We start from the raw sequence: 27343 nt of genomic DNA, 5'->3' as shown, positions 1-27343 counted from the left end.
TTATGACCACTTTTCATACTTATTACTATTGCAGCATCACCTTGGTCACTGAAAAAAAGTGACTTATGACCACTTTTCATATTTATTACTATTGCAGCATCACCTTGCTCACTGAAAAAAAGTGACTTATGACCACTTTTCATACTTATTACTATTGCAGCATCACCTTGGTCACGTGATTTACATTTGGATGCTTGACATCTGGTTCATATTTATGACGGTTGCAGTGTCCTGGAGTTATGTGATCCTCTTTTGCAACTTCCTGAGAAGCAAAGTCCATGGGGAAGCCAGATTTAACAACAGTGTTACTAATTTAGCAACTGAAGTGATTCACTTAAGAACTGTGGCAAATAAAGTCATAAAATGGGACAAAACTCACTTAACAAATTTCTTACTTAGCAACATAAATCCTGGGCTCAATTGTGGTTGTAAGTTGAGGACTACCTGTATGTCAAGACATCACTGTATTGGGAGTTTGTTTTTTTATAACCTGTTCCTTAATTTGTTCCATTTCTCCATTTCTTCCATCACACAATATATTAAGCTGGCCATTGTGACTCACACAAATCTTTTCCTGCTCTCCTCCTTCAAGTCCCATTAATCATTGTGCAAGACAGTTCCTTTACACCAAGTTCCCAAAAATGGTCATCATCACCTTAGATCCTGTAAAAATAAAGGTTAAAACGTTCTATTATTAATGAGGAAATCACTGCAATCAGAAATATATCACCTATGCGGCAGAAGAATTAGAGCTAAAGTTTAGATGGTTTGTTTTGGGAAGTTAAAAACTAAGATAAACCGCAAACCACATTTCCTTTTATTCTCTTCTGGGCTATGAATTTACATATGTCATTGTGTCAACCAACAACTGTACAACTTTCTTTGAGTAAAGTATTTTAAAATGAGGAAGAATATTCTTGGTGACACTCTCATGAATTTCTAGAAAATACAATTTATGACCCAAATCCCTTTTTGTAATTTTTGGAAAAACACTGTTGTCATGTTTTCTTGGTTATTTTAACTGTTTCAACTGAAGTTTTGATTAAAAGTACTGGTTGTATTTTGCTGTTTGGGGAAGATTGGTAAATTTAAGGTTTATTGAGTAGCTATAACATATTTTTTTAAAAAATAGTTCAGTTAAATTGATTCATTATGTTCCTATTCAATAATGGAAGAGGTAATAACGATTTTTCATATGTGTGTTTGTGTGTTATCAGATCCTGTGTTTTGAAATCATAAAAACGATCACTGTCATTGTATTATTGTGATGCCAACTTGTTACTTATCAGTTTTCTAGCTTTCATGAAGCTGTGTTAGGTTTGTTAATTACCTTATACTATGAGGCAGGAAACAGTGAAAGAGACAGTATATTTGCACATGCTAAGCAAAAATTCTGAAGAAATTTGGCATATTGTGAAATGAATTTTCATTCTCTTCTTTGGCTCCTCCTACCAAAAGGAGTTTGCTAAATCTGTCGAAACTGTTTCCACAGTTTGTTTAGCCTAGAACAGGGGTTTCAAACTCAATTTGATTGAGAGCCGCATCAGGGTTGTGTTTGACCTTGGGGAGCATGGCTGGGTGTGTGTGGCCAATTCGACATCACTAGTCGAGGCTCTGTTTTCAACTGCAACGGCCTCCTGCAGCCCTCTGCTAGTGAAAATGGAGCTCGGGTCCATTTTTACTGGCAGAGAGCTTCAGGAGGTCATTGAAGCCAAAAATGGAGCCCTGGTGGGCTGCACATGGCCTCCCCAAGCTCTGTTTTCACTGGCAGAAGCACCACGGGCCGGTCCTTCATTGTTTCCAGGGCGTCCCCACAGGCCAGATCTAAGCACACTGCAGGCTGGATTCAGCCTGCGGACTTGAGTTTGACACCCCTGACTTAGATTAAGAATAAGAAGTCTGGCTTGTTTTTCTCTGACAATTTAGTTTTGGAATCCTCTCAGTTTTAGAAAAGTTGGCCTTAACTTAGGAGTAACTTAAGAAAAGTTGCCAACTGACACATTTGGGAAAGTTATCCAGACCAGGTCATTTGAAGAAAGGCCATATATCTTTGTATAAAATGATCATATATGTTTGTATAAGCTGTTAGCAATAACAGGGCAAAGCATCTTGACCGGAGTCATGAGTAGATGGGTCATGATAATGAGCAATCTGGAAGGATTTTTATTTATGCTGGCAGGAAAAAAATCTTAACACACTTCTAGTAGAAACAAAGATTTGGTATGCATCACAAAAAATATATCAAGCAGTTTTACAAATTTAGGATTCTTCGTACGATAGTGTAAGATAAAAAAGAAGAGCTACATGGCAATAATCTAAATTTTATATCCAATTAAATAGAATCCACATGCTAAGATTCAAAAGGAAATTAATGGGGGAGGGGACATCTTGCGGGACAACAACTTGAAAAACAGGATAGTCCTCGACTTTCAACAGTTCATTTAGTGTTCATTCAAAGTTGCAACGGTACTGAGAAAAGTGACTTATGACCATTTTTCACACTTATGATTGGCAGCATTCCCATGGTCATGTGATCAAAATTTGGATGCTTGGTAATTGGTTCATATTTATGATGGTTGCAGTGTCCCGGGGTCACGTGATAAATTTTTACAAACTTCTGACAAGCAAAGTCAATGGGGAAGCCAGAGTCACTTAACCGTGTTACTAACTTAACAGCTGTAGTGCTTCACCTAATAACTATGGCAAGAACTAGTCAAAAAATAGGACAAACAAATGTCTCACTTTGCAACATAAATTTTGGGCTCAATTGTGGTCATAATTCAAGAACTACCTATAGTTTGCTAAGATCATCCAGATGGGGAAGTGACAGGTATCTTGTACCTGTTAACTCCAGTGATTCATGTGTTAAATTTACCAGGTAACTACGGCAAGGTATCAACCTTAACCAATAAAGAATCAGAACAACTTCTTCCAAATTGTGTCAATGCATTCACAGTTTTAAGTAGTCAACCACAGAAAGCTCGTATAGTCTTTGTCCAAATATTTGGTGAACAATCATTCCAAGGATGATTAAGTACGGGCCATTTTCGATAGGCTGGTTGAAAAATTTACAATATTAAAAACAAACGTATCAGATATCTATGTCAATATTGTGTAGTGGTTTAATTCATGCAACCATGAATTAATCTTACATTCCTTTTGAAATGGGTTAATGTTATGACAGCATAGACAAGAGGAACCAAGCACTTTCCAATTTTCCTAGCCTTAATGTGAGGCATTGGGAGGCATTGCCTCCTATGACCCGAAAATGGTGGCTAACTCCAGTTGGCCTCAAGCACCAGTGTACCTTTTTTTAGCCAATATTGTTGTTGCTGCAGCCGCCTCTTTACAGAGGCTCTCTGGCTAAAAGTAACGAGAAGGTAGTGATCAGAGATATCAAGAGCCCCGATGGCGCAGTGGTTAGAAGCAATACTGCAGGCTACTTCTGCTGCCTGCCAGCTGCCTGCAATTTGGAAGTTCAAATCTCACCAAGCTCAAGGTTAACTCAGCCTTCCATCCTTCTGAGGTTGGTAAAATGAGGACCCAGATTGTTGGGGGCAAGATGCTGACGCTGTAAACTGCTTAGAGAGGACTGTAAAGCACTGTGAAGTGGATATAAGTCTAAATGCTATTGCTATCATGGAATAGGATCTGAGAAATATTGATATGGGGCCCCAGTTGTCCTTGTTAATGACCCAAAGCTGTCATCAGCTTTGATCATGGGAGTTTTTTAGGAAAGCTTTTACCATGCAGACAAATTGTTGCCAATGATCAATCAGTCAACTCTCAAGCTAACTCATTGAAGGCATTGTACTGGCCAATTGTTTTTTTAAAAATGGCTTCTCTATCATTTACTGTTAGTGTTTTGGACATTCCCGTCATATGTTTCTGGCCATATCTGTATGCTTTAAGTGGAACTACACCATATTAGCTGTTTTGATTGGAAGAAGGAGATGGACATTGGTTCAGTAGGAGAGAAAAAGCAGTCATAAGGTTGAAGTTAATTACAGAGAGGAAATACTGAGATAAAATATAGAAATAGAAGAAGGCAACAAGGAAAAGATAAAATTGAAGTGAATGGAAGACATAATAAAACAACGGTTGCTCTGCATGTTATCATAAGGTCAAGAGTGGTAGACTTAATCACTGTATAAAGAAGAGAATAACAGGGAGGTTCTGCAGATTATCCATGTTATGGAAAAAGCTGGCTGGCAGTTTTCCCTGTGGATGTTATTTCACTTGGAACATATACCATCAGATATAGGATAGGCTTTAGAATCACATAGTGTGTAGCTGTTGGTGTTATACGATATTTGTTTTGATTGCTAACATTAAGTCCCTAGATAGAGCAAGATTGAAGGTTTCCTTTTTTTTCCCTGACTCAGTATTTGTGGTAGGCATTTTTAACTGTCCCTAGGCTTGAGGCTTGGGCATGCTAAAAAGCCATTATAACCCTGCTTTTTAAATGTATAGCTCAAAGGGGCGAACATACTTAGTATTCCTCCTTCCTATTTTCCCCACAGTGATCTTATGAGATAGGTTGCATTGGCTGGGTGACATTGGGACAGTAACTGTCCCAATGTCACCCAACTGGCTTTCACCCCTAAGGGAGACTAGAACTCATAATCTCCTGATTTCTCAGCCAGCACCAAACTAGGCTTTCATAGGCTGTAGTGGGATTTACTTTCTATTTAATCTGTGTGTACTTGGATTGCCAACATGATTGCCAACATCCGATGACAGATATGTCACAACAAGAAGAAATACACACACACAAAAAAGAAATTACGGATAGACATTGCAATGCTCATTATATAGTGCAGTTGTGCAGTTTTGGGGGATTCAAAGCTACAACTGGAGCTCAGTATTCAGTATTTTTCTCCCTCTAGGAATTTCTACCCTGCTTTCCAGGATGGAATGGAAAAACATTAGTACTCCATTCCTCTCAATGAAAACCCAATCCACAAGATCCTAATCTAATTGAATTTTTAGATTGGAGCTAACAGCCAACACTGAACCTGAGTTAATTGCCAAAAATGATGAAAGTTGATATACAACCTCTTTTCTTCTTCCCTTCTCTCTTACCAAAATTCCTCATTTCTTATGTGAGTCTTGGTTTGCTGCACTTGAAGGCTTTGAGTTTATGTTAGAGATCGAAGGTCAATTAAGTGAGCAGGAAAGAACTCTGTTCTTTGCTAAATACTAAATAATTTCATTTTTTTAAAATAATAGACTTATTCTTCCATCTGGAAATCCTCATAACACCAATTTATCTAATCTGAAAACAGCCTGCAATAAAGAGCACTGTGAAATTTAAATCTTTTAAAATCTTCCTTTACTCCAAAGTGCCAAACCCAAGATGAAAGAAACATTTATAATATGACACTGAATTACATTTTATTAACGGTTTGAAAAACAAAAGTAAAAATTAATTCCAGGTGTCCTTCCTTAGCGACTGCATCATTTAGTGATCATTTTCAGGTATAATGGTGATGAATAAGTACCTTTGCTTCCAATCCTTGCATTGATAACTTTTGCAGGTCTATAAGACAAATGAAAGCTGAAGATCATAAATACACTTAGCAACCACTGCTTAATGACCAAGTTGCCAAGCCCAATCGTGGCCATTAATTGAGGACTGCCTGTACAAACTAAAAAGAAAAAGGAAGAAATAGAAATAAGTACAAAAAGAAAAAAAAATAGGGCGAAGAAAAATAGGAAAAAAGTTAACAATGGCTTCCAGTTTCTTGAGAGCAGTTAAAAGTACAATTGTATTTTCCTGTTTCTCTAAAGTTACTCTCTTCTTGTGATTCTTATAACTCTCTTCTTTCTATAATCTAATCTATCTTAATCATCAGCACCATAGATTCATTTTCTTCTATTTTTATGCAAAAAGTACACAAGGGGTTTACAGCCGTAAACATAAATATTGGTCTTTGCTGTAATCAAACAGATCAGTAGAATTTCTTTTAGAGTCCCTGTATTCTGATTAGTTTGCTTTTTTGTGCTACAAAATTCACACATGGGTACTACTTCAATTCTAATGGAAAAACTAGAGCATAAAGTTACTGTTGAATCACGGGCAGTGTGCAGAAGGGAAGGACAGAAGAACTCAGAATTTATCACGCTTGGGACTGCAGCCAAGCCGTGTGTGTGACAATGCCTGTGACATCATGGAAACTTGTGGTATCCTGTGCTATAGCAGCAAGAAATGCATACTTTGCTCACACAGCCCTGTTTTCTGAATAGATGTTAAGCTTTTAGAGAACTCAATCAGAATGATATCTTAAGCTGTGCTTAATTGCTATTTTTAAAGCAATAAGCTAACTTGGCACTTCAAAGATTCAAAAACACAGTTGCATTATACTTCCGTTCCATTCTTTTCTCTAAACTATTTACAGGGAGTTTAGGTCAGCCAAATATGCTAAGCTACGGGCATTCAAATCCAGGGAGGGCCAATCCATGTACAGGAACTGTTTCCTTCTTCATACGAACTTGCCTCTTCTGATGTGGATACGGGGAAGAGCTGGGGTGTAGGAGGAGGAAAAAGATGTCCTTTGCCAATTTCTTTCTGAGTAGATGAGAACAACATTTGAAAGCAAACCAGTATGTGCAGGTAGCTAGGTTTGGAGCAACTCTGGTGCCCCACATGGTCACTGAAAGAACAGCTTCTTATACAAATCAAACCCACCAGAGCAGGTACAAGAGCACCTGCATAGCAAAACCATTTGCTATGCAAACACAAATTCTATCTATCTATCTATCTATCTATCTATCTATCTATCTATCTATCTATCTATCTATCTATCTATCTATCGTAACCACCATGATTTAAGTGAGTTAAAAAGAGGAAATTGCAAATGCTCAGAATATTGTGAGTTTTTTGTTTGTTTGTTTTTCTCTAATTATATCAGGAATGTAGCAGAGAATGAAAAGAAAAATTATATATGCATCCAAACTGAAATAATACAGAAGGCTGTCTAAAGCCACTCCCGTCTCCTGGTAAGAGCATTAAGTCCAGAGCCTTAATTAAATAGCTGCACACTCCTCTATCACCCTCATCCAGATTTCAAATAAATCTGCTTAATCTTTTTCTCCTTGCAATCTTGCAAGGTAAAATCTTTGAATGTTTAAACATATTTAAGCTATTTTATGTTTCTCTTGCAGAAAGTAGCATTAAGGCAATCAATTACTTGCTTAGGTATTAGTTCTGACAGAGAACTGTAAACCTCTCTCTTTTTATGTACAGTCTGTATTCCCTTTCTATCAATATTACAGCAAAGCAACTGTAAATTGGATTTTGCTTTCAGGGTTTGCCATTTGTTCGGGGGTACCTTGTCCTTTAATGGGTTTTAGGGAAGAAAAGAATAAAAATGCCATATAGGTCTAGAACTAATTCCATTAGATCAGCTATACAGGTACTCCTCGACTTACCCCAATTGTGCCCAAAATTATTATTCCTAAGTGAAACAGTTAAAAGAGAATTTTGCCCCATATTGCAATCTTTGTTGCCACAATTGTTAAGTTAATAAACCAGTTGTTAAATTAATCTGGCTTCCCCGTTGGCTTTGCTTGTGGGAATTTCTCAAAAGATGATCACATGACCCCGGGACACTGCATCTGTCATAAATATGAACCAGTTGCCAAACATCTGAATTCTGATCATGTGACCATGGGGATGCTGCAATGGTTGTAAGTGTAAAAAAGGGTCATAAGTCCGTGTTTTCATTGCCATTGTAACTTTGAACGGTCAATCAGTGAACTGTTGTAAGTTGAGGACTACCTGTAATAACAGAATGGGCAAGTCTGAATGGGCTTCCCCCTCCTCCTCTTTATCTTGGTGTGAATTGTGGCTTGTCTGATGTATTTTCTCAAGTTAGTTTCTTGGAACGGGCTTAAGTCAAACTTAGCTCATCATTGCCTTGGTAGTGGCTCTTTGTTCTGTCCTCCAAGGTCCAATCTATGTTATCTACGGAAGGAGTACTACCGCAAAAAAAGATTTTTTGTTATATCCTCTCTTACAGGTCATTAAATCCAAACCCACTCAGTGCTGGAATTAAAAAAAATCTGACTGTTTAAAAGTTAAAGCAGGGGTCCCCAACCCCTGGTCTGTGGATCGGCTCCAGGCTGCGGCAGCATGCCAGAAACCGGGCCGTGCAAACAAGCAAAGCCTCACCCAAGGGTTGCAGGCAGCACACCAAACCACGTCCCCTCCTGTCCATGGAAAAACTTCTTTCCATGGAGCCGGTCCCTGGTGCCCAAAAGGTTGGCAGGCAACTGAGTTAAAGGAAAGAGAAAAAGAAAAGAAAAGAAAAGGGATGGGTGAAGAGAATGCTAGGAGGACAAAAAAAGGGGAGATAAAAATTGTGATGCAGTTTTCTTGTGAAAACTAATTGCATAAGGCAATTGGTTTACGTTGGCATTAATGCCATCCTCAGCATCCTTGTTTTGTGATCTGGATAGAAAGCACAGAAGTGAAATAATATTCGAGAGGGTTCTGCTATTTTTAAAGACATTCGGGACCTCTCTGATCCCATGGCATCAGCTGTGTTCAAAAATTGAGCTGATAAATATCTATTGTACTGTACGGTTTATTTGAAATGTCAGTTAAAATAAAAATAAAAATGCTGGAGCTCTGTAAGATTCATAGGCAGTTTGATTACTCTATTGCAAAATCTTCACCATGATTTTCAGCTTCTGCTCATTCAAGACAATTTTCAGTACTTGCTCTTAAGAAGCACTACGATTTTTGTTGTGTGTGCGTGCTGTATATGTGTATGTGTGAGAGAGAACAGTTGATTTTCTTTCTCATTTGCATGAATAGATTTGAGCTGAAGGTATTTTTATTATTACAGGATCTGCAGAAGCTCAATAAAACAGTGATTGAATTTATTTGTTGTTAGATTTGGAATTTAATAAACAATTGGAATAATCACTAATGCCACTTCAATGGTCCTTTAAAATGTTACACTGGAATTGACAGGCAAAACTGATTCATCTAAAAATGCATTTTATAACTACTAGACTCCCCAAAGAATGTTATTTAAGGATGTCATTTCCTTGGTTGGAGATAGAAAATAAAAATTGAGGAATCACTGAAATTTGTGATCTGTCTTGTCAGTTGTTGATACCTTTTTAGAAAAACATTTCAGTATACATAGATTTATGTGGAAATTTCTAAATGGTAAAGATGTTAATTTGATACTGAATTATACTCCAAAAGTTTGGAATTTACCTTTGAGCAATTATAAAGGCGGGGGAGGTTGAGGGCCATTGCTGAATTGTTCTAGTATTCAGAACTGCAGAAGCTCTTGGATGAGAAGTGAAACATTTTCAAAGAAAAAAAAGAAAGTTCAGTTATATTTTGGAAAAAAACACCCTTGGGACAACCATGACTGGATGGTTGAGAATCTCCACAAATATCTGGAAAATAAAATACCATCAGTGACACCTGGAAAACCACTGGAGGAAGATAATTGTGAGCTCACCTGAGTACAGGTACAATATTTTATTAACTACTCACAGTGATAAGAGCGGCAAAACACGCTTATTTTTCCACTCATTGTATCTGCAGCCAAGTTATTTATTATTTATTAACAGATTTGAATTTATTAGCTTCTCAGCAACAGAGTCTGGGCAGCCTAAAAAGACAACAATAATAAATGCAATTCAGGATGCTTCCTCTTTTCTAAGTGGATTAGCTCTTTAAAAGATTTTTTTCCTAGACTTTTATTGGATGAAGTTACTCGGTTTTGGCTGTGAAGTCCCATGGAGGTGACTGAGACATTATACTGCTTAATTATCTCCGAAGAGTGTCTTTGGAAGTGGACAAGGTCCTTGGGGCTGTGAGGTGCTCCATGTCCCATCTATCTGGTCAGGACCTCCTGTGGTTGATCCATGTGGTAGTGAATTTTTTTTTTAAGGGAGGGTATGGTTCTTTCTTCTTTGAAAGAAACATTGGTTCGCGCTCTCTTTAAGCATCATCACTGGGTCCAATTGGATTGGGTAATGTTGACCAGAGGTGTATCCAATCTTGGCAACTTTAAGATTTGTGGACTTCAACTCCTAGAATTCTCTAGGCAGCATGATCTAGACAGACATCCTTAAACTTTTGGTGTCTCGGATTCCTTAGAGAGTTTGCTAAAACCTATGAACCCCTTCTCAGAAAAATGAATTTAAATGCATAAAGTAGAAAAAGTATAGATTGTATTACAAAGGGGACCCATTATGCTCAAATTCAGTTATAGAAATATTTAAAAAATAATAGATGGGCATCTTTATTAATCCATTAAATCATTAGCAACACAATACTCTTTATAATATTCAATTATAGTGAGACCTGCAAAAGTTAATATTTTTAGAATCTAGAGATCATAAATTACCTTTTTGTGGTCTACATTCACTATTAAATGAAAACTATAATTCAGTTAAGAGATTAATGAGAATAAAGTTATATTCTTTCCCATCCACATTTACAGACAGCCTGAAATATATCTGTAGATCCAGGTTAAGAATCCCTAATCTAGACCCTTTTCATTTAAGTTTTAGGCTGGGTTGTAGAATCAAGGCAGCACCGATTGCGTTTCTGGTAAACATGGAATAGGGTAGTGTCCCCATCCTATCTAATTCCTCAGTGGCTTTCAGTGCTATTGTCTTTGGTATTATTCTCAGCCAGGTTTACTGGTTGGAACAGGGGCATTATTTTGCAGTGGTTCTCCATTGTCTTCTGGGGCTAGTTCCAATCATTATGGTATGGGAGAGGCTCCTGAATTGTGGGTCCCCTAGAATATGTTTCTCACTATTTCTCTCTAACCTCTACACGTAACTGCCAAGTGAAGTCCCCTATCAATATACTGATAGAGAATGTAGACTTTTGGTCACTTTAAATGTATTTTTTATTTTAGCCCCTGTCCCATTGTACATTGCGAAGTTGTGATGTGCTTTAAAAGGATGCTGACTTTTGCTACAGAGGTTCAGCTGTATGAATAAAGAAATAGTCTCAGCATTAATGCTTTGTGTTATTTGCTAATGAAACTACCGTTCCATGTTTTGTACATTAAAAGCTTTTATTCCATGCAGTATTTTATAATGACCTACCTTGTTTTCAGTCCCCTCTATCCAGCATGAACTGGATAGCAAAATATGTGTTGGATCCTTGCTTTTAGTACATTAGCTAGACGGTACAGGAAAAAAACAATATGGAACATCAACAGTTTTGTTTTTTAAAGGAAGAGTAGTGATTATGTCATTAGTGAGAGCTTTCCTCTTTTGAGTGTTTATTTAATTAACCATTTTGTATACATATAATAACTTTTGGAACTGATTTTAGGGTTACATCATATCCTTTAAATCTGGTTTATAGTACTAGTCTGCTTAACCGGACCTCTGGATATTTTTTTGCTTCAGGGATTAATGATAGAAAAAGTTATTTTAAGCACATAAAGGTTAGTTTGTTGGCTGAAAAATGTGTGATTCCTATAAATAAGTAAACCGACTCAGAAAAAATAAACACAACCAGGTTGGCCATAATAACATTCAACATTCATATTGGGTAAGCATATTAATTACATCAATTCAAATGTTATACATTTTTATGACTTGGCGTAGCGAAAATATTGTCCTGGTACTGATTATAATATTTTAGGAACCGAGTGATGAATCCATTTCCATAGCTTTATATAAAGATTATTATTTGGATCCCATTTTCTGTCCTTCCTGGAGGGCGACCCCAAAATTGGCACCAGCAGGTGCTCCTAGGAGGGTCACATTTGGTGAGGTTCAGAAGAGGAAAGAGACTAAGTGCATGTGCCAGGGGAGTGAGATGAGGGGGAGCTTTGCAGCTGTGAAAGAAGCCAACTGGCCATTGAAAAGGAACTCAACATCAAATGCAGAGAAAATAATTATAAACACGTCTGGGAAAACTGAAGTGGAAAAAATATTTAAGAGAAGAAGAGCAAAGGGGCAAATTAAATGGGTTTCAGAACAAGCTTTCACAAGAGCTGAGGAAAGATGGAAGATGAAAGCTTTGGTCAGCAAGAAGGACATGCAACAATGAAATGCAGACTTTCGGTGTCAAGCAAGAAAGGAAAATGAATTATAACTCAAGCAGAAATATGATGAGACAAGGAAAAAGGGGAATCCTTTTAAAGATAATCAAAGTAATTAGGTCAAAAGTAGGAATGGTAGGCATATCGGGCTGCCAAAATATCAATGACCATTATACAATTCTTTAGCAATTCTCTAAACTTTTAAAAGCCAGATAAGGTACAAGGAATAAAGAATACAAAACAGCAATCAAACATAGCTGAAAGAGGCAGATATAGTTGACGAAAAATGGAATGAAGAATGGAATGACTGACATTTTTTGCAAATTGGATGATAGAACAGCAGAATATACCTGTATATTCCTCAACTAACTCTATGTGGAAGTGAGGTGCACAAACAAATAGACCAGCTGTCAAATAGAAAAAGCATTGGATGCTGATCTGATACCTTTGGCCTGCTTAAAGGTTCAGGAGAAGAGGTAGTTTAAGTGATAATGATTATATGTCAACAAGCATGGAACAAAACTGCTAGAGATTGTAAAATCAGTGCATTTCCTTATATTTAAAAGAAGAGGCAAGAGAATATGCAGATTACCATTGGATTAACTTCTCACAAAAGCAAGTGTTATTTAAGTTCTTATGGACAGAGAAATCCATACAGGTTTCAGAAAGCCAGATCGATATAAAATCAGATATTGCCATAAGATGTATAGTGGAGACGGTAAGAGGAGAAAAAATATTTAGTCTCTTTACTGCTATCTGGTGGCCATTCCCAAGTTTGGGAGTCCAGAGGAGATGTGCTATATTAGGAGTTGATTGTTCTTTTGGGAATCTATAGAATGAACAAGAACATACTGTAAGAAAATAATAGAGAAATAATGTAGCTCATAGTGGGAAGCAAGTGAAACAAGTATAAATATTGTCCTGATATACAATGTATAGATTATAAGAAAGGCAGGATAGAAGAAATGACAGCTAGAATCAGAATCAGCTTGAGCACTTACTCTTTGAAATATGTGTAGACTACTTAGCTAAAGAAGAAAAGTTCATTATGGGAGTAAAACAGAAAATGGAGAATCCAGTTAACGTTAAATGCCAAAAATACAATGTTAGCTTGCATGGGTAATACATTTATAATTTAGGGCAGGGGTCTCCAACCTTGGCAACTTTAAGATTTGTGGGCAAGAGTGATAGATGTTTTAGTGACAACAAAATTCAGAATAAATACAGTGGTTTTTCCACAGGTACTGTATGCCAGTGCAATACTTAGAAAGGTCAAGGAGATCTTATGGAAGTAGATATTTTTCTAAAAGTACCAAAAGAGTGCAAAAAAAAATAATCATTTGGTCATGAACTACATATAAAAGCTGATATCACCCTTGTGGAAATTCTCACATACTTCGGGCATATGATGCCAGTGGATGATGTAGTCAAAGAAATTATTATGCTTGGCGAAGTTAAAGGAAATAGAAGAAGGGGAAGACGATGCGTAAAATGAAATCAAAGAGATTACTGTGATGTCCTTGGAAGAGGTTATTTCTGGACACAGGTTGAGATGGTAAGCTTTTCTCTCTGCGGTCACCATGAATTAAATTCTACCTGATGACGTCTAACAGACCCTTTTTATGTTAAATAGAAAGCAAAATATCTTAATAAAAAATTAATGAACTTAGGAGCTCCAGCCAAGGTGGAGAAGAATTGAGCATCACTTTGGTGATGTCTCCCTTCTTAAGCTGTTGAAAACTATAATTGGACTGCTTATTTCCCTTCTCTTGCTTTTCCCCATTCATTTCCTGGTACAATGGCACCATCTCAACTGGAAATGGAAAAATCCATAACAGCTGCAGCAAAGGACCATACATTTCTGTTTCTAAGAACCCAGCTACAATAGAAAATACAGTGGATTTCGTTGTTAGCCTAATTGTATATAACATCGGAGGTGTGTGTTGTGCAATTCTTGATTGCAATATGAAATCAAGTCAAGAGAATGGAACTAATTTTGGTTCATGTACACTCCATAAGTAGAAGGCTCATAATATTTTTAAAAAGTTAGTTAAAGTTGAACTTTGTGTAGAGGAAAACTAAAGACTTTTAGGAAAAGAATGCACATATCTCCTGAAAAAATGAAAAGAAAAAAGACTTAATTTTAAAGGGGCTGCCAGTATGTCAAGAGAAACTGGCACAGATTCAAGATAACAGCTGCAGGAAAAAAAAACTAGTTTTGAACTTTCCATACATAAAGAATGAGCATCCTCTAGTGGCTCTGAAGGGTAAATGTTTTAGGGAGCTTTCTTGCTTTGTTTTTTACAATCCTGTAAATCCCTTGCTTCGGTGTGGAAATGTTTTAGGGAGCTATTTAATGTGAAAGATTGTGTTGAAATGAAATACAACACATAATGTTCCATCAAGGTTCCAATCTTGACGTAGACTGAATCCAGCAGTAGTGAAATTTCTTGAAGTCCCATATGTTAAAAATATTGTAAACTTTCCAGACAAGCAATCTCTTTGGAACTTGTGGGGAAATTAAAGTTCTTTCCTGAATTGCCTTCCAAGATAGTACAAACCGTGGTAAATTAAATAATATTTAGTTATAGATAGAAATAAAGACTTATTTTTTTCTGCCCTGCAATTTTTGAAATGAACATGCTATGATTACAGGTAGTCTTCAACTTTTGAAGCCCAAACAGTTGAGCCCAAAATTTACATTGTGAGAAATTAGTTAAGTGAGTTTTGCCCCAATTTACGATCTTTTTTTGCCACAGTTGTTAAGTGAATCACTGCAGTTATTAAATTAGTAACATGGTTGTTAAATGAATCTGGATTCCCCATTGACAGAAAATCGCAAAAGGGGACCCCATGACCCTGCGACACTGCAACTGTCATAAATAAGTCAGTTGCCAAGCATCTGAATTTTGATCATGTGATCATGGGGATATTACAGTGGTCATAGGTGTGAAAAATAATCATAAATCGCTTTTTTAGTACAGTTGTAACTTTGAATGGTCACTAAATGGACTATTGTAAGTTGAGGGACACACACACGCACATATGAAAATGAAAAACATGAACTGAAGTTGGGCCTACAAAGGCAATCCTCATAATTATGTAAATGTCGAAAGGATTTTTTTTTCTTTTACATTTAGGTTTGTAGTAGATCATATATTTTAGATTTAATTTTGCAGTTGGAAATGTTTTTAGGTTAGAGGGATAGAGTGGTTAAGTCTGCAATTTAGATATGTCTCATCAGGAGTCCTTTCAGAAATAGGGATTTTCTTCCTTTTTTTCTTTCTGTTTTCCTTTTCAGCTTTTTTTTCTTAAAGCATTGCCTTTTCTTTTTCCATTTTTCCCTTAATTTCTCTTTTTCGTGACTAGGGGTTTTTATATGTTCATTTTTCATTTTTAACTTTTACTGCATATCTTTTCATTTTTATTTTAAGAGTAAGTTTCAATTGCTCTGATAGATTTTTTTATTTTGTTTGACCTTAATCAAGAGTCATGTTAAGTTTTCTCTATACATAGTTTATAACAGTTTAATTTTTCTGTTTGATTGGTTGTGCATCATGGAGTGTTAGATGATTGAGATGTATATTCAAGAGAAGGCACTTTTTTATAAACTGAGTATGCTGAAAGTTGAAAGTTTTGTTTCTGATGAAAAATATTTCCATGCAAAAAAATGGGATTAGCAAGATTTGTAATTGTGGCAACTCAAAATTGGTTACAGGAGTTTTACATTAATTAAGGCTTCTCATTTTATAACTGAACAATACACTTCAAACCTTGGATGTTATTATATCATTTTAGTTAAATAGTGAGAGTCAGAACACTGTAATTGATTTTTATGGGCCAATCACAGATAAACTAATTATTTTACATAGAGGTTTTGCTAAGCTTTCTGTTTACAGGAAGACCATATAATGCAGACAGGGGATTTTAATTTAGTATGGGACTAAATTGGAACAAGTTTCTAAGAAAACTAAACCATAAAGCTGGAACATTCTTAATATTTATACAAAGGATTTTATTTTGTTGGCATGAAAATAATTAAATATAATTTAGGAATATTTTTTTAATTCATCATGGTGCAATGTTTGATTACTTTGCATTGTCTTGATCCATAGTAATCTGATAGAGAACCAAATTTGTTGAGGGCTTCACCCTCTGAAACACTATTTTCCCCTCCCAAATTAGAATAACAGAATAACAGAGTTGAAAGGGATCTGGGAGGTCTTCTAGTCCAACCCCCATCTCAGGCAGGAAACCCTTTATCATTTCAGACAAGTGATAATGCTCCCTCTCTCTTGGGGTTCCAAAAAGCCCCTAAACCCTGCCTTTGGTCTCAGGTCTGGAATTAATGGGTTTGGGGGGACAAGTGGCTATTGTGGTTTGTTTCAATTGTTGTTTTTAGCCAGGTATACCTTTTTTCATTTTGTTTGTATGTTTTTAGTTTCCAACATTATTATATTTTAATAAGCTGCGTAGAATTCACTATAGTGGAGATATTTGTGGAGATGTTTGTTGAACAGATTGTTTTTAAAACAATAAAGTTTCCAAGGATTTCTCAAACTCATTCAAATGATTTAGTCACATTGATTTATTGCAGGAAATATTTGATTTATGAAATTCAAAAAAGCTCAGAGCTGCTGTAGAATACTGTAAAAATATGGGAAAAAAACTTGATGACTATACTGTTAGAGTTATATGATCAGTCTTTTGAGAAAAAAAAAGGATCTTTCTCATTTTCAGAGACCCATATAATAATTGAATCAGCATGGATTACAGGTAAGCCTCGCTTAATGACCACAATTTTGGTTGTGAAGTTGGGCAGTCGTTAAGCAGGTCACCACATGGCCTGACTCAATTTTATATCTGTTTTTATTGTGGTTGTAGAGCAAATCACCATGGTTGTTAATTGAATCATATGGCTGTTAAGCAAACCCACCATATTTAATAGGCTTTTTGGACATTTTCTTCTGGAACAGAATCACAAATTAGGACCAGACACTGCAACATTTGAGCTGGTTGCCAAGTACCCAAAATGCAGTTACATTCATATATACGTGGAACATTTACAATGGTTGAATGTGCTTTACAGGCCATAAAACACCTGATGATTTTAAGCCATCATTACATGACTGGTTGCTAATGTGTTTATCCAATGGTTCCCTTCCTATTGTCAGTAATAACCAGATTTAGGTAGATGCTGTTCTAGAAAGTTTGGAAGTAAATTAACAGTATGAAATGAACTCTACCCAAGTTAGAGACCTACCTTCATCATGGCAAGACTGCCCTAATCAAAGTTTCAAACTTGTCGAGCTAATGGACATTTTATAGCAGACTTATACCATGCTATACGCATATTTAAGCCTTATAACCTTATGGATGCCATGTTCTTGTGTTTTCTTATTTTAATTTAGTGGATGTAGGTTATTCCTGGTCAGCTTGTGCCAATATTTAAGTTATCTATTACACTATTTGCATTATTCATTGTTTGCGTTAAGTACTACCTTTTTATATCATTCATCTTGCAAACACCCTGAGGTGAAGAATGAGTTTATTTTCCCATACTTTTTATCCGTGAGGTATCCTTGTTAGGCTGAGCATCAATTGATTTAACTGAGATGATTTGCTCACAGACCGGCTTCATTTTGTCAACTACCCTGGCAGAGTGCCTTCTGGATATACAAAGACACAACCACAACAAACATGCCAGAACGTCTCTGAAAAGGCTGGGAATGTTTGCACCAAGTCTTAAAGCAGCTGCTCCACACCCTAGTTCAGTGGTTCCCAAAGTGGGCGGTACTGCCCCTGGGGGGTGGTGGGATGCCTTAGGGGGGCGCTGAGAGGCAAGGGGGGTGGCAGGGGGGCGCTAAGAGGCGGCAGGGGGGCGCTGGATGTGAGCAGGCAGGGCACAATTCACGAGTGAGAAAAAATGCCGCCACCGCCGCGTTCGAGGCAAGGCCCCGCAGGATCATTCCATTGGCTTGCATGCTCTGGTGCAAGGAGCTCCACCCACGAATGCAGTGTTGGGAAAGGAGAGAAAAGCCAGAGTCGCTTTGCTCCCCTTTTCAAATATCCCACTGCCATGTTCAGGGCGGTGGGGTGGCGCCCCGATGGCTTTGCTCTCCTTTTCAAACATCCTCCCGCTGCTGTGTTCCACCCCATTGAGCCCCTTGCACCGGAGGCACCTGCCCAAGCAAGTCTGAATGGAGCTGTGCATGAAGGATGAGCCTGAGAGAGGGAAAGAGAGAGGAGACAGAGAGAGAGAGAGAAGGGAAAGAAAGAAAAAGGGACAAAGAAAGGGAGGATGGAAGGAAGGGACAGAAAGAAAAAGAAATAAGGAGGGAGGAGAAAGATAATGAGATATCTATTCTAGTCCAGTCACCTGCTCCAGCAGGGTTAGAAGGGAGTATGTGCGTGTGTGTTGTCTGTGTAATTTACCAGTACATTTTGGTTTTGCCTTCTTCAGAATTGGCCCTGTAATACATTGGGGAAAAGTAATTTTTTAGGGTGGAGATCTGGTCCAATGGATCCTGTTTAAAGCCTCAACAAAATGTGAGAGCTTCCTGATAGTTTTGGCCATGTTTCATCCACAAAAACCCTTAATTAATAGAAGCCAAAGAAGTTTCAATATGCTGGCAAAGATGCTGGCAAAGATGTTTCAATGTGGAAAAGGGCCTCTAAACTAGGCCTCATTTCAATCTGATGCATCAGCGCTTTCTCTCGCTCTCTCCCTCTCCTTCTCCCCCCTCCAACCCTCCATGCCCCCCCTTCTTTGTCCCTTTTTCTTTCTTTCCCTTTTCTCTTTCTTTTCCTTCTCTCTTTTCTCTCTCTCTCTTTCCCTCTTCCAGGCTCACCCCATTGATTTGGTGCACTGCTCCACTTGGACTTGCTTGGGCAGGTCCCTCCAGTGCAGCGGGCTCAATGGGGTGGACCTGCGGGGCCGGCACCTAGAACGCGGCAGTGCTGGCACATTTGAAAAGTAGAGCAAAGCCAGAGGTTGGTAATTTTTGCTGCAAAGAATCACAAAAGCTTCTGGGCCGTGCACAAGAAGGGACACACATGTCAATGCAATTCAGCAACATAAAATAAAGAAATACAAATAAAACAAATCAATAAGAATTGGCAAAGCATCTCTGATTAGATTTGATTCACTACTAGAATCTAATCAGAGATGCTTTGCTGATTCTAGTCCAATGACCAGCTCCAGCAGGGTTGGAAGGGAATATGTGTATATGTGTGTGCATGGCTGTCAAAACTCCAAAAACAGGTCAAGTAATTCTGGGGAGGCCAGTCATAAATTAGAACACTTGCTAAGCAACCGGCCATTAAGTGAGGACCATTTGCATTTGGTTTGCCAGTCACCAAACCACACTCACCCAGTCACGTGACCAGCAAGCCACACCACCTGTCACGTGACCAGCAAACCATGCCTACCCAGTCATGTGACCAGCAAGCCACACCCTCAAATTAGGCCATGCCCACAGACATTTGAATCCCTCCCCTGAGTGGGGGGCATTGAGGATGAGTTTGTAGTACCAAGGGGGCGATGGACTGAAAAAGTTTGGGAACCACTGCTTTAGCCCAATGGAGCTCAGAACTCAGTCCAGAGAATGATCGGCATAAGCCTATTCTCCTCTACAGGTAGTCCCCAACTTACGATCACAATTGGAATCAGAATTTCCATTGTTAAGTGAGTCAGGCCCGATTTTATAACTTTTTTTTGCCATGATTGTTAAGTAAATCACTTCAGTTAAGTGAACCATGCGGTCATTAAGTAAATTTGGCTTCCCACGTTGAATTTGCTCGTTGGAAGCCAGTTGGGAAAGTCGCAAATAGTGATAACATGACAACTAGGATGCTGCAACCATGGTAATTATATGTCAGTTGCCAAGCACTCAAAATTTTGATCATGTGACCGTGAGGATTGATGGTCCTAGATGTCAGGACCAGTCATAAATAGCTATTTTCAGTGCCATTGTAACTTCAAACATTTCATAAATGAATGGTTGTAAGTTGAAGATTACCTATATTATAAAAATAGTTGAACATTAGATAGAAACCATGCAGTTCATGCAGATATAAATTGAAACGTGTCTGGCTGCAACCAGCACTTTATACTTTGCATTTATAAGTTAGAGTATAGAGTATTTTAGTAGATGGCACTATTATTACATTTTCAGACTGAATGTAGTGCTTTCATTTCTTATATGGTAGCTACTGTGTTTCCCCAGTTTTTTATATATCTATATCCAAAAGAGGCCTTCCAGAGAAACACAGTTGGAAGAAGAAGCAGATTTATGGTTACAGAAAAGTGGAAATTGAAAAATAGCACATAAGAACATTCTATATTTAAAAAACAGCTCACTTTATAAATATTTTTTTTTAAAAAAAGAACTAGATATTTAACTTTCTCAAAATATCAATTTAATTACAGTTTTTCTTTTGGTCATATGATTTGCCAGCAAAAGGCCTATAAGGAACTTCCCATATAACTGAGGGATAGCCTGTGGATGTTTGTGCTCAGAATGTTGATTTCTTTGGATATGTTTGCTTATTGCTTTGCAGTTTATAGCTGGAATCCAGAGGATTCACCATTTCTACAAAACAACAAAATAAAGGGATTTTTAAAAGTTCATTCAAGTGACACACTATTATGAAAAAACAGAATAATACATAAACTCAGAAAAAAGTCAGATCTGAACCTAATGTCCCCTTGTTTAAGTTAGCTAATTTATTTATAGATTGCCCAACTCCTGAATGACTGGATAGTTATGTCCAACATATTAAAAGAAATGCAACCAAGCAGAATAGCAAAATACAAAAAGTCCAAAATAAATCAGATTAAAATATAGCAAAATAAAAAGGGCCTTCCACACTCATCCTGTTTCCAAGGCCTGGGAGAATGACAGAGGTGGTATTCAGCCGGTTCAGACCGGTAGCAGAAATTTTGACCAGTTTGGAGAACCGGCAAATACCACCTCTGGTTGGTCCCACCCACCCGCCCCGCCATTACTATATTCCCTTGTTTTTTTTAGCTCAGCTGATTTGCATACCTCAGCTGTGCTAAAAAGCAGCTCAGCTTACCAGCGTTGACAGAGTCCCCTTGAGTCCTCCATGCGTGCGCATAGAACTGGTAGGAAACCATTTGGAAACCCACCACTGGAGAACAACCAGGTCTTCAGTAGTTTCCTGAAGAACATAAAGATGATAGCCACACAAAATTACAGGGATGAGATCATTCCAAAAGGCTGGAATTGCAGTAGAGCAGAAGTGCTCCCTAGGTCTGCAAGATGGTATTCTTTAATTGATAGGATCTGTAGTTCACTCACTCTACTGGACTGAAGTGCATAGGCAGAGACAATAGGTGATAAGTGATCCTTCAGCTAGCCAGGCCCTCTTATGATATGAAAGTCTCTACCAGACCCTTAAATTGCAGCAGAAGCCAACTGGGAACCAGTTCAGGTCACAAAACATCAGTCACATGTGCATAACAGGTTGCCCCCATCAGTGCCTGCATTGCTGCCTTCTGGACCAGCTGTATTTGCCAATTGGTCTTCAAGGAGAACCCAGTGCTGAGCTCATCACTGTAATCCAGTTGTGAGGTGATTGGGGGATCAATGGCTGTCTCTGATACTTCTGTTTCCTAGAAATAATCTTACAGCTCCACCTTTTCCATTATTACATACTGGGCCAAAAATGAGAAGCTAACTTGTGTGGTTAGCAGTTTTGTGGCTCTCCCACTTGAGTTTTAAAAACTAGAAGAATTCCATTTTGTCCCACTTCATTCTTCATTCAGACAGATAATTTTAGATGACCAAAACCAGTAATCTTACTCTTCACCCCACCCCCTTTTATGTGGTGGTAGAAGAGCCAAGGTGTTCTCAGTCGTATAATTTAGCCTTGTATATTTCCTACTTCTTCTTTTAAAATTATATTTGGAGCGAATACAGTTAGCCTTCTATCTGCGTGTGTGCTGTCTCCACTTTACTCTCAATTGCTATTTTGGTTTAATTCTGCATCTGTTGTGTACCTCCATAATTTATAAGTATTCTTTCTGTCTCTTGTCTCTCCACATACCCACATATGTCTTCTCTCTTTCTCTCCGTCCCTCCCTTCCTCTCTCCCCTGCCTCTATCTCCCCCCCCCCCCGTCCCTCCCTCCATCTCTTTCCCATCCCCTCTCTCTCTCTCTCTCACACACACACACACACACACACACATGCATACTAATAATCTTAACTATACTGAGACTATGTTACTTTGGCCTTTTATGGAATTATTTTAAATATACATAAGGATAATTCCCATTGATTAATGTATATTTTTTATTTAAGTTGCTTATCACTGAGTTCAATTTGTTGATTCATGGTGCTTTACAGCAAAACAATAAAACATGCATCATAACAGGATTCAAACAAATCCAGCATTAATAACTCCACAGTGAATTTTTAAATAAAATATTTAAAAGAAGATTATTAGAACAGCAGATGGAAGCTACATCTGGGGGTGGGGGACCTTGTTACAGTGATTCATTCTGTTGTCATGTCAGACCTCCCTGGTAAACCAGACAGGAAACATGATTAGATGAGGTAAATCTATTTTATTGTGAGGCTACATTAACAGAACCTTGCAAGTCTGAAGGTACAAAACTTCCTGGCTGCCACTTTCAATTGTTTGATCCATTAGGGCTTGTCAGAAGGTCACAAAAGGTGTTCACATGACCTTGGAACACAACAATGATCATAAGTATGAACCAGTTGCCAAGCATCCAAATTTTGATCACATGGTCATGGGGATGCTACAAAGGTCGTAATTGTGAAAAATAGTCATAGCTCACTTTATTCAGTTCCATTGTAATTTTGAATGGTCACTAAATGAAGTGTTGTAAGTTGAGGACTACCTGTACGCAGATCTCAGTTTGTGGGGCATGATGCCCTCCCACCCTCCATCCATTTTGTGTCTCTAGTATCAGTTTTATTCCTGGATACATATTTCTACAAAATGTTACAAGAAGTTCAATTAACAAGTCACTGGCTTTGACAAGTGGCCTATCAGCAGCTTGAAATCTTGAAAGGTATGATCTAAGCCGCTATCTATCTTGGCCCAGTCTTACTTTACCATGCATAAGGAACAGAGATTGGTGATTGTTTTTATCATCAGCAGGGATATTCACTGGGAGGGGAAATTAAGCCTCACTTGGAAGACTCATTACTCTCTCTGGCAGAATAGAATTCAGCTACTAGGGCAGCGTAATTTCAACAGGCATAGGTTTCTGACACTTAAGCAACAGGAAAACTATAAATTAATATTGCCCCAAGGACAAGTTTGTTGTCAATTTCTTAATCTGCATAGGAATGAAAGCTGCTGATTTATTTGCCTATTTCACAATATTTTAGTTTGGTTTATGTGTACATAAGATGCATCCCCACTTCTTGTATTTTATTTGTCAAAACTTCTGAAGTTGTTCATGCTAACTTAAATACTACTTAAGTTGGAGAAGAATAGTTACAGTGGCTTCCAAGTATACAAAGTGTAGGTATTCCAGTTCCATAAAACTTCCATAAAACTTTGGGTTGTTTCATCTAATTTGCTTTGCAGGTGTGTCATGTTTAACTGAGAAAGTATCATGAAAATGAGCAGTAAATTAGATTTATTTACTCATACATCTGTACCCAAGGATTGATTGATCAATATTTTACATGTCTCTTCCTGTCTTTATCTCCTTTTTTTAAAAAGCTGAACAAAAATGATATCGTAAAATATGCATTCTGAAACTTTAAAGACTCAGAAACCTTAACATAGTATTTAGAAAAGCATGTACAGTAAATGGGATTTGATAATTTTTTATTTGAAGTGAGTCATTACTGTGATTGTTGAACTTTGATTTGTTGAACGTTGATTTTTAGCTGGCTTCGTCTAATGTCTTTTTGGGATGCGATATTCATACATTTATTTTATTTTGCAGATTGTACATGCACATAAGCCACACTTCATGGCATTACATTGTCAAGAGTTTGGAGGGAAAAACTATGAAGCATCTATGTCTCATGTGGACAAGTTTGTTAAGTAAGTAACAAAAAAAGGCAGATCAAAGCTAGATAAATACTTTTGCTTAGTCAACTTTGATTATTTTTGAAAAGAAAATAAATGCAAATAGTTTGATATCCTTTTCAAATTACTACTCTATTCGCCGCTACAATGAGTACATTATTTTATTACTTATAGAAGGAGAATTGTTTGCACTACTTGTTTGACTTGTCTCGCTATTACTTCAACCATTTTGGAAAATAAGATTCTTACTGTTTGTTTATCTAACACTAAGAGGAAGCCATAGACCTTTGCAGCCTAGACTCCTCTTTCAGTGCCTGCCAGGCCCTGTTTTGCTCTATTATTTTGATACATTAAAATATTATTCTAAAATAAAAAGGAACAAGCATAGAGCGAAGCCCAGCCTCTATGTTATTATTTCTAAGAATGCCCTTGGACTCTGCACAGGCTCTACGGATTTTCAGTGCAGCTTAATTTTTTGTAGGTAAACATGCCCTCCCCCATCACTAGGACCACCCAGCTACCAACCAGACTGTGTTAGGCAGGAGGGAAGACAAGATGGCTCCCGGGAACTCTGCAGACATAGGCCTTATGAAGAATAGGCTGATTTAGCAGAGGGAAAGCTCAGCCAAACAGATGGGTGTCAAACAAATTTAATAAACAAGCAAACAAAATAAAAGCCATGATGAGGCAACTGGAAAGAAGGCAACCACTAGGGCAGTGGTCAGGGAACAGGGGTAAATTACCCCAAATGGGGTAAAAGTGAAAATCTGGGGGTAATGAGGAGGTTGCGCTGGCCAATGGCGGAACTATCGGCATAGCAGCAGTTATTAAAACACCCTTGAGGCAAATTTATCCCCTCCACCCCACCCTTGTTTCCTGGGTCGGAAATGACTCCAGGCTAGATTCTGCAAGAGCCGCGCCGCCCGTTTTTTAGGGGAAGGCGAGCTTCTGGCATAGGGCAGAGCATTTTGGGAAAAGGGACGCTTTCCCCGCGCTGCGATGACCGCACGCTCGCGCGCAGTTTGTGTCACCGTGGCTCCCAAATATCATCCTCCCTTCCCGCTTCCTCGCCCCCAGGCCCTGCCTGCCTGCCAACTAGCCAGCCAGCCCGGCTCCCTCCCTGAAGCCTCTCATCACTGCCAGGCACACAGGAAGCGAAGAGGCACCTGCAACTGCCGCCTTGGCCCCGAGAAAATTCCCAGAAGCCCTCGGGAGCCTGGTGACATTTCATTCCCTGGAGCGAGCTATCCCGCCTTCTTCCCAGCCGCGGGGGCACCTCCTCCCTCCTCGACCTCCAAATTATGTGTCAGCAGCCTGAGGTGGCCGGGGAGGGGGAGAGGCCGGGAGGGGTAACGTCTGCGTTTATACATTTTTTGGGGGGTAAGAGGTAAAAAAGTTCCCTGACCCCTGCACTAGGGGGAAAGAGGCATTTTATTGCCTTCCCTCAGCAGAACTGGTGTGAGGTAAAAGTTCTTTAAACATTTCCCTCAGATGGAACAAAGATTTGGAAGAATAGGAGGAGAATGAAAAAAGCCCAGCTATGAACAAGTAAAAAGGAAATATGAAGAAATGTAATAACATTGACAGAACAGAAATAGAAAAGATTAACTAAAAGAAAAGACAGCTTGAACTCTGTCAAGACAAGTGTGTAGCTCGGTAGAGATTGGCAAAAGATATATAAGAGATTATGATAAGAGGAATATAGAGGTCATATGTATGTATGTATGCAGGTCTTGGCGTGTTTGGGTCTTTTCCCGTGTAAGATTGAGAGTATCTTGGCAACGTTTAGATCTTCAGGCTGGTGCTTTCGCCTTCGTGCTTGTGCGAGTAAAGCATGATCGGAGCCCTATATATACTGATGGGGAGGTTGGCTGTGTTGTCATTTCTTGATTGGTTGATGGAGTTGATGTTTGCAGATTGGCTTTTTCCTAAGAACATGTGTGGCTGAGGAATTGGCTGTGTGTCTATCAGCCTCCTGTGTTGTAACAACCTGAGTCTTGTACTGTAATCTCCTGGGTCGTAATGACCTGGGTCTTGTGCTGTAATCCCCTGGGTCGTTGGCTATGTTGCAACATCCTGAGGTTTTGTGGTGTAACCTCCTGAGTTCCTGGATGTGATATCCTGAGCGGGTGGTTGTGATGTGACATTCCAGGTTTTGGTTTGGCTCCAAGTTTAAGGCCTGGATATGTGCTCATGGCGTGTGTCCATTTGCTTGGTTTGGGAGTCGGGGTGTGTGGCAGCTGGCGATGCAGCCATGGTCTGGTTTCTGGACGGTGGTTGTCTTTCGTCTATGGGATGGGTTTGGTTTTGAGTCTGGTGAGGGAGAATGGTGGTGGTGTCGTGTATTGTTTTGGGTCTGGTGTTGGTTTTCGTGGCTGAGACTCGTTTGTTGATAAGGGCTAGTTTCCAGATGTCTGGTAGGCGGGAGGCATCGTCCCGTTTATTCATGTTATGGGGTTGTTTCTCTATTTCGATGGCTTCCCTGATTATTCTCTTGTTGAAGTGTTCAGTATTGGAGATTAATTTGGTTCCCTCAAAATTAATTTCATGTCCTGTGGCTTTAAGGTGCTGGAAAAGGGATGAAGTATTTTCTTCTTTTCTCCCTTTTCCAGCACCTTAAAGCCACAGGACATGAAATTAATGTTTTCTTAAGTTTTCACGGGAATTTATATGTATGGTATTGCTTTGTTCGGGTATTTTCCCAAATCATTATAGTTGTGCTTTTAAAGTTGTAGCGATGTTTCGGCAGAATCTCATCTTTCTTCATCCTGATTGGTTGGGAGTCTTGGCCTGTGTTTATTGGTCTTGGAGTTTACCGTGTTCTGCTTGATTGGTGTTTCTAATATCTTCCGCCTGTTTTGTAGCTTTTTTTTGTCTCGATTGGCTGGCAACATTGTGTTTCCTGTATTGGAGGCTTTTAGTGCGGCTTGGCTTCAGGTAAACAGACGGCTATCATTTATTAGGAAGCTAGGTTTCATCTGGGTGCCTGGCTGGGGTTTGTTTGAGCTGGAGGTATCGAGGGGGGGGGGTCTGTTTGTGCCCAGGTGTTTGCTTGGCTTGTGGTGTGGAGATTTTTTTTGTTTGTGGGTACAGGCTTCCAGATAATTGAGTCTGGTGGAGTCATCTCTTCTATTCATGCTTTCAGGTCTTTTTAAAAATCTATGGCTTCTCTGATAATTCTGTAGCTGGGGTTTTCTATATTGGCTAGGGTTTTGGTGCGATTGAAATTGATGCTATGACCAGTGGCTT

At 38.6% G+C, this 27343-nt stretch overlaps 1 protein-coding gene across 8 annotated transcripts in view; it reads left to right on the top strand.

Moving 5' to 3' along the window:
• INPP5A (inositol polyphosphate-5-phosphatase A) overlaps window positions 1-27343 on the top strand; it is a 245016-nt gene that overhangs the window by 56085 nt on the left and 161588 nt on the right. For 7 of the 8 annotated variants that reach the window (XM_087932482.1, XM_087932484.1, XM_087932483.1 and 4 more), the window contains exon 3: window positions 24009-24109. The exons of the other annotated variant lie outside the window; for it this stretch is intronic. In XM_087932482.1, coding sequence (XP_087788608.1) covers window positions 24009-24109 — 101 coding nt within the window. The remainder of the gene's footprint in view (window positions 1-24008; window positions 24110-27343) is intronic. 8 annotated transcript variants of the gene reach the window in all.

Source organism: Pseudonaja textilis, chromosome 4 (assembly GCF_049901715.1).
Source record: "Pseudonaja textilis isolate UNSWEBS1 chromosome 4, rPseTex1.2, whole genome shotgun sequence".
Taxonomy (NCBI): Eukaryota; Metazoa; Chordata; class Lepidosauria; order Squamata; family Elapidae; genus Pseudonaja; species Pseudonaja textilis.
This window is presented reverse-complemented; position numbering and strand designations above follow the sequence as displayed.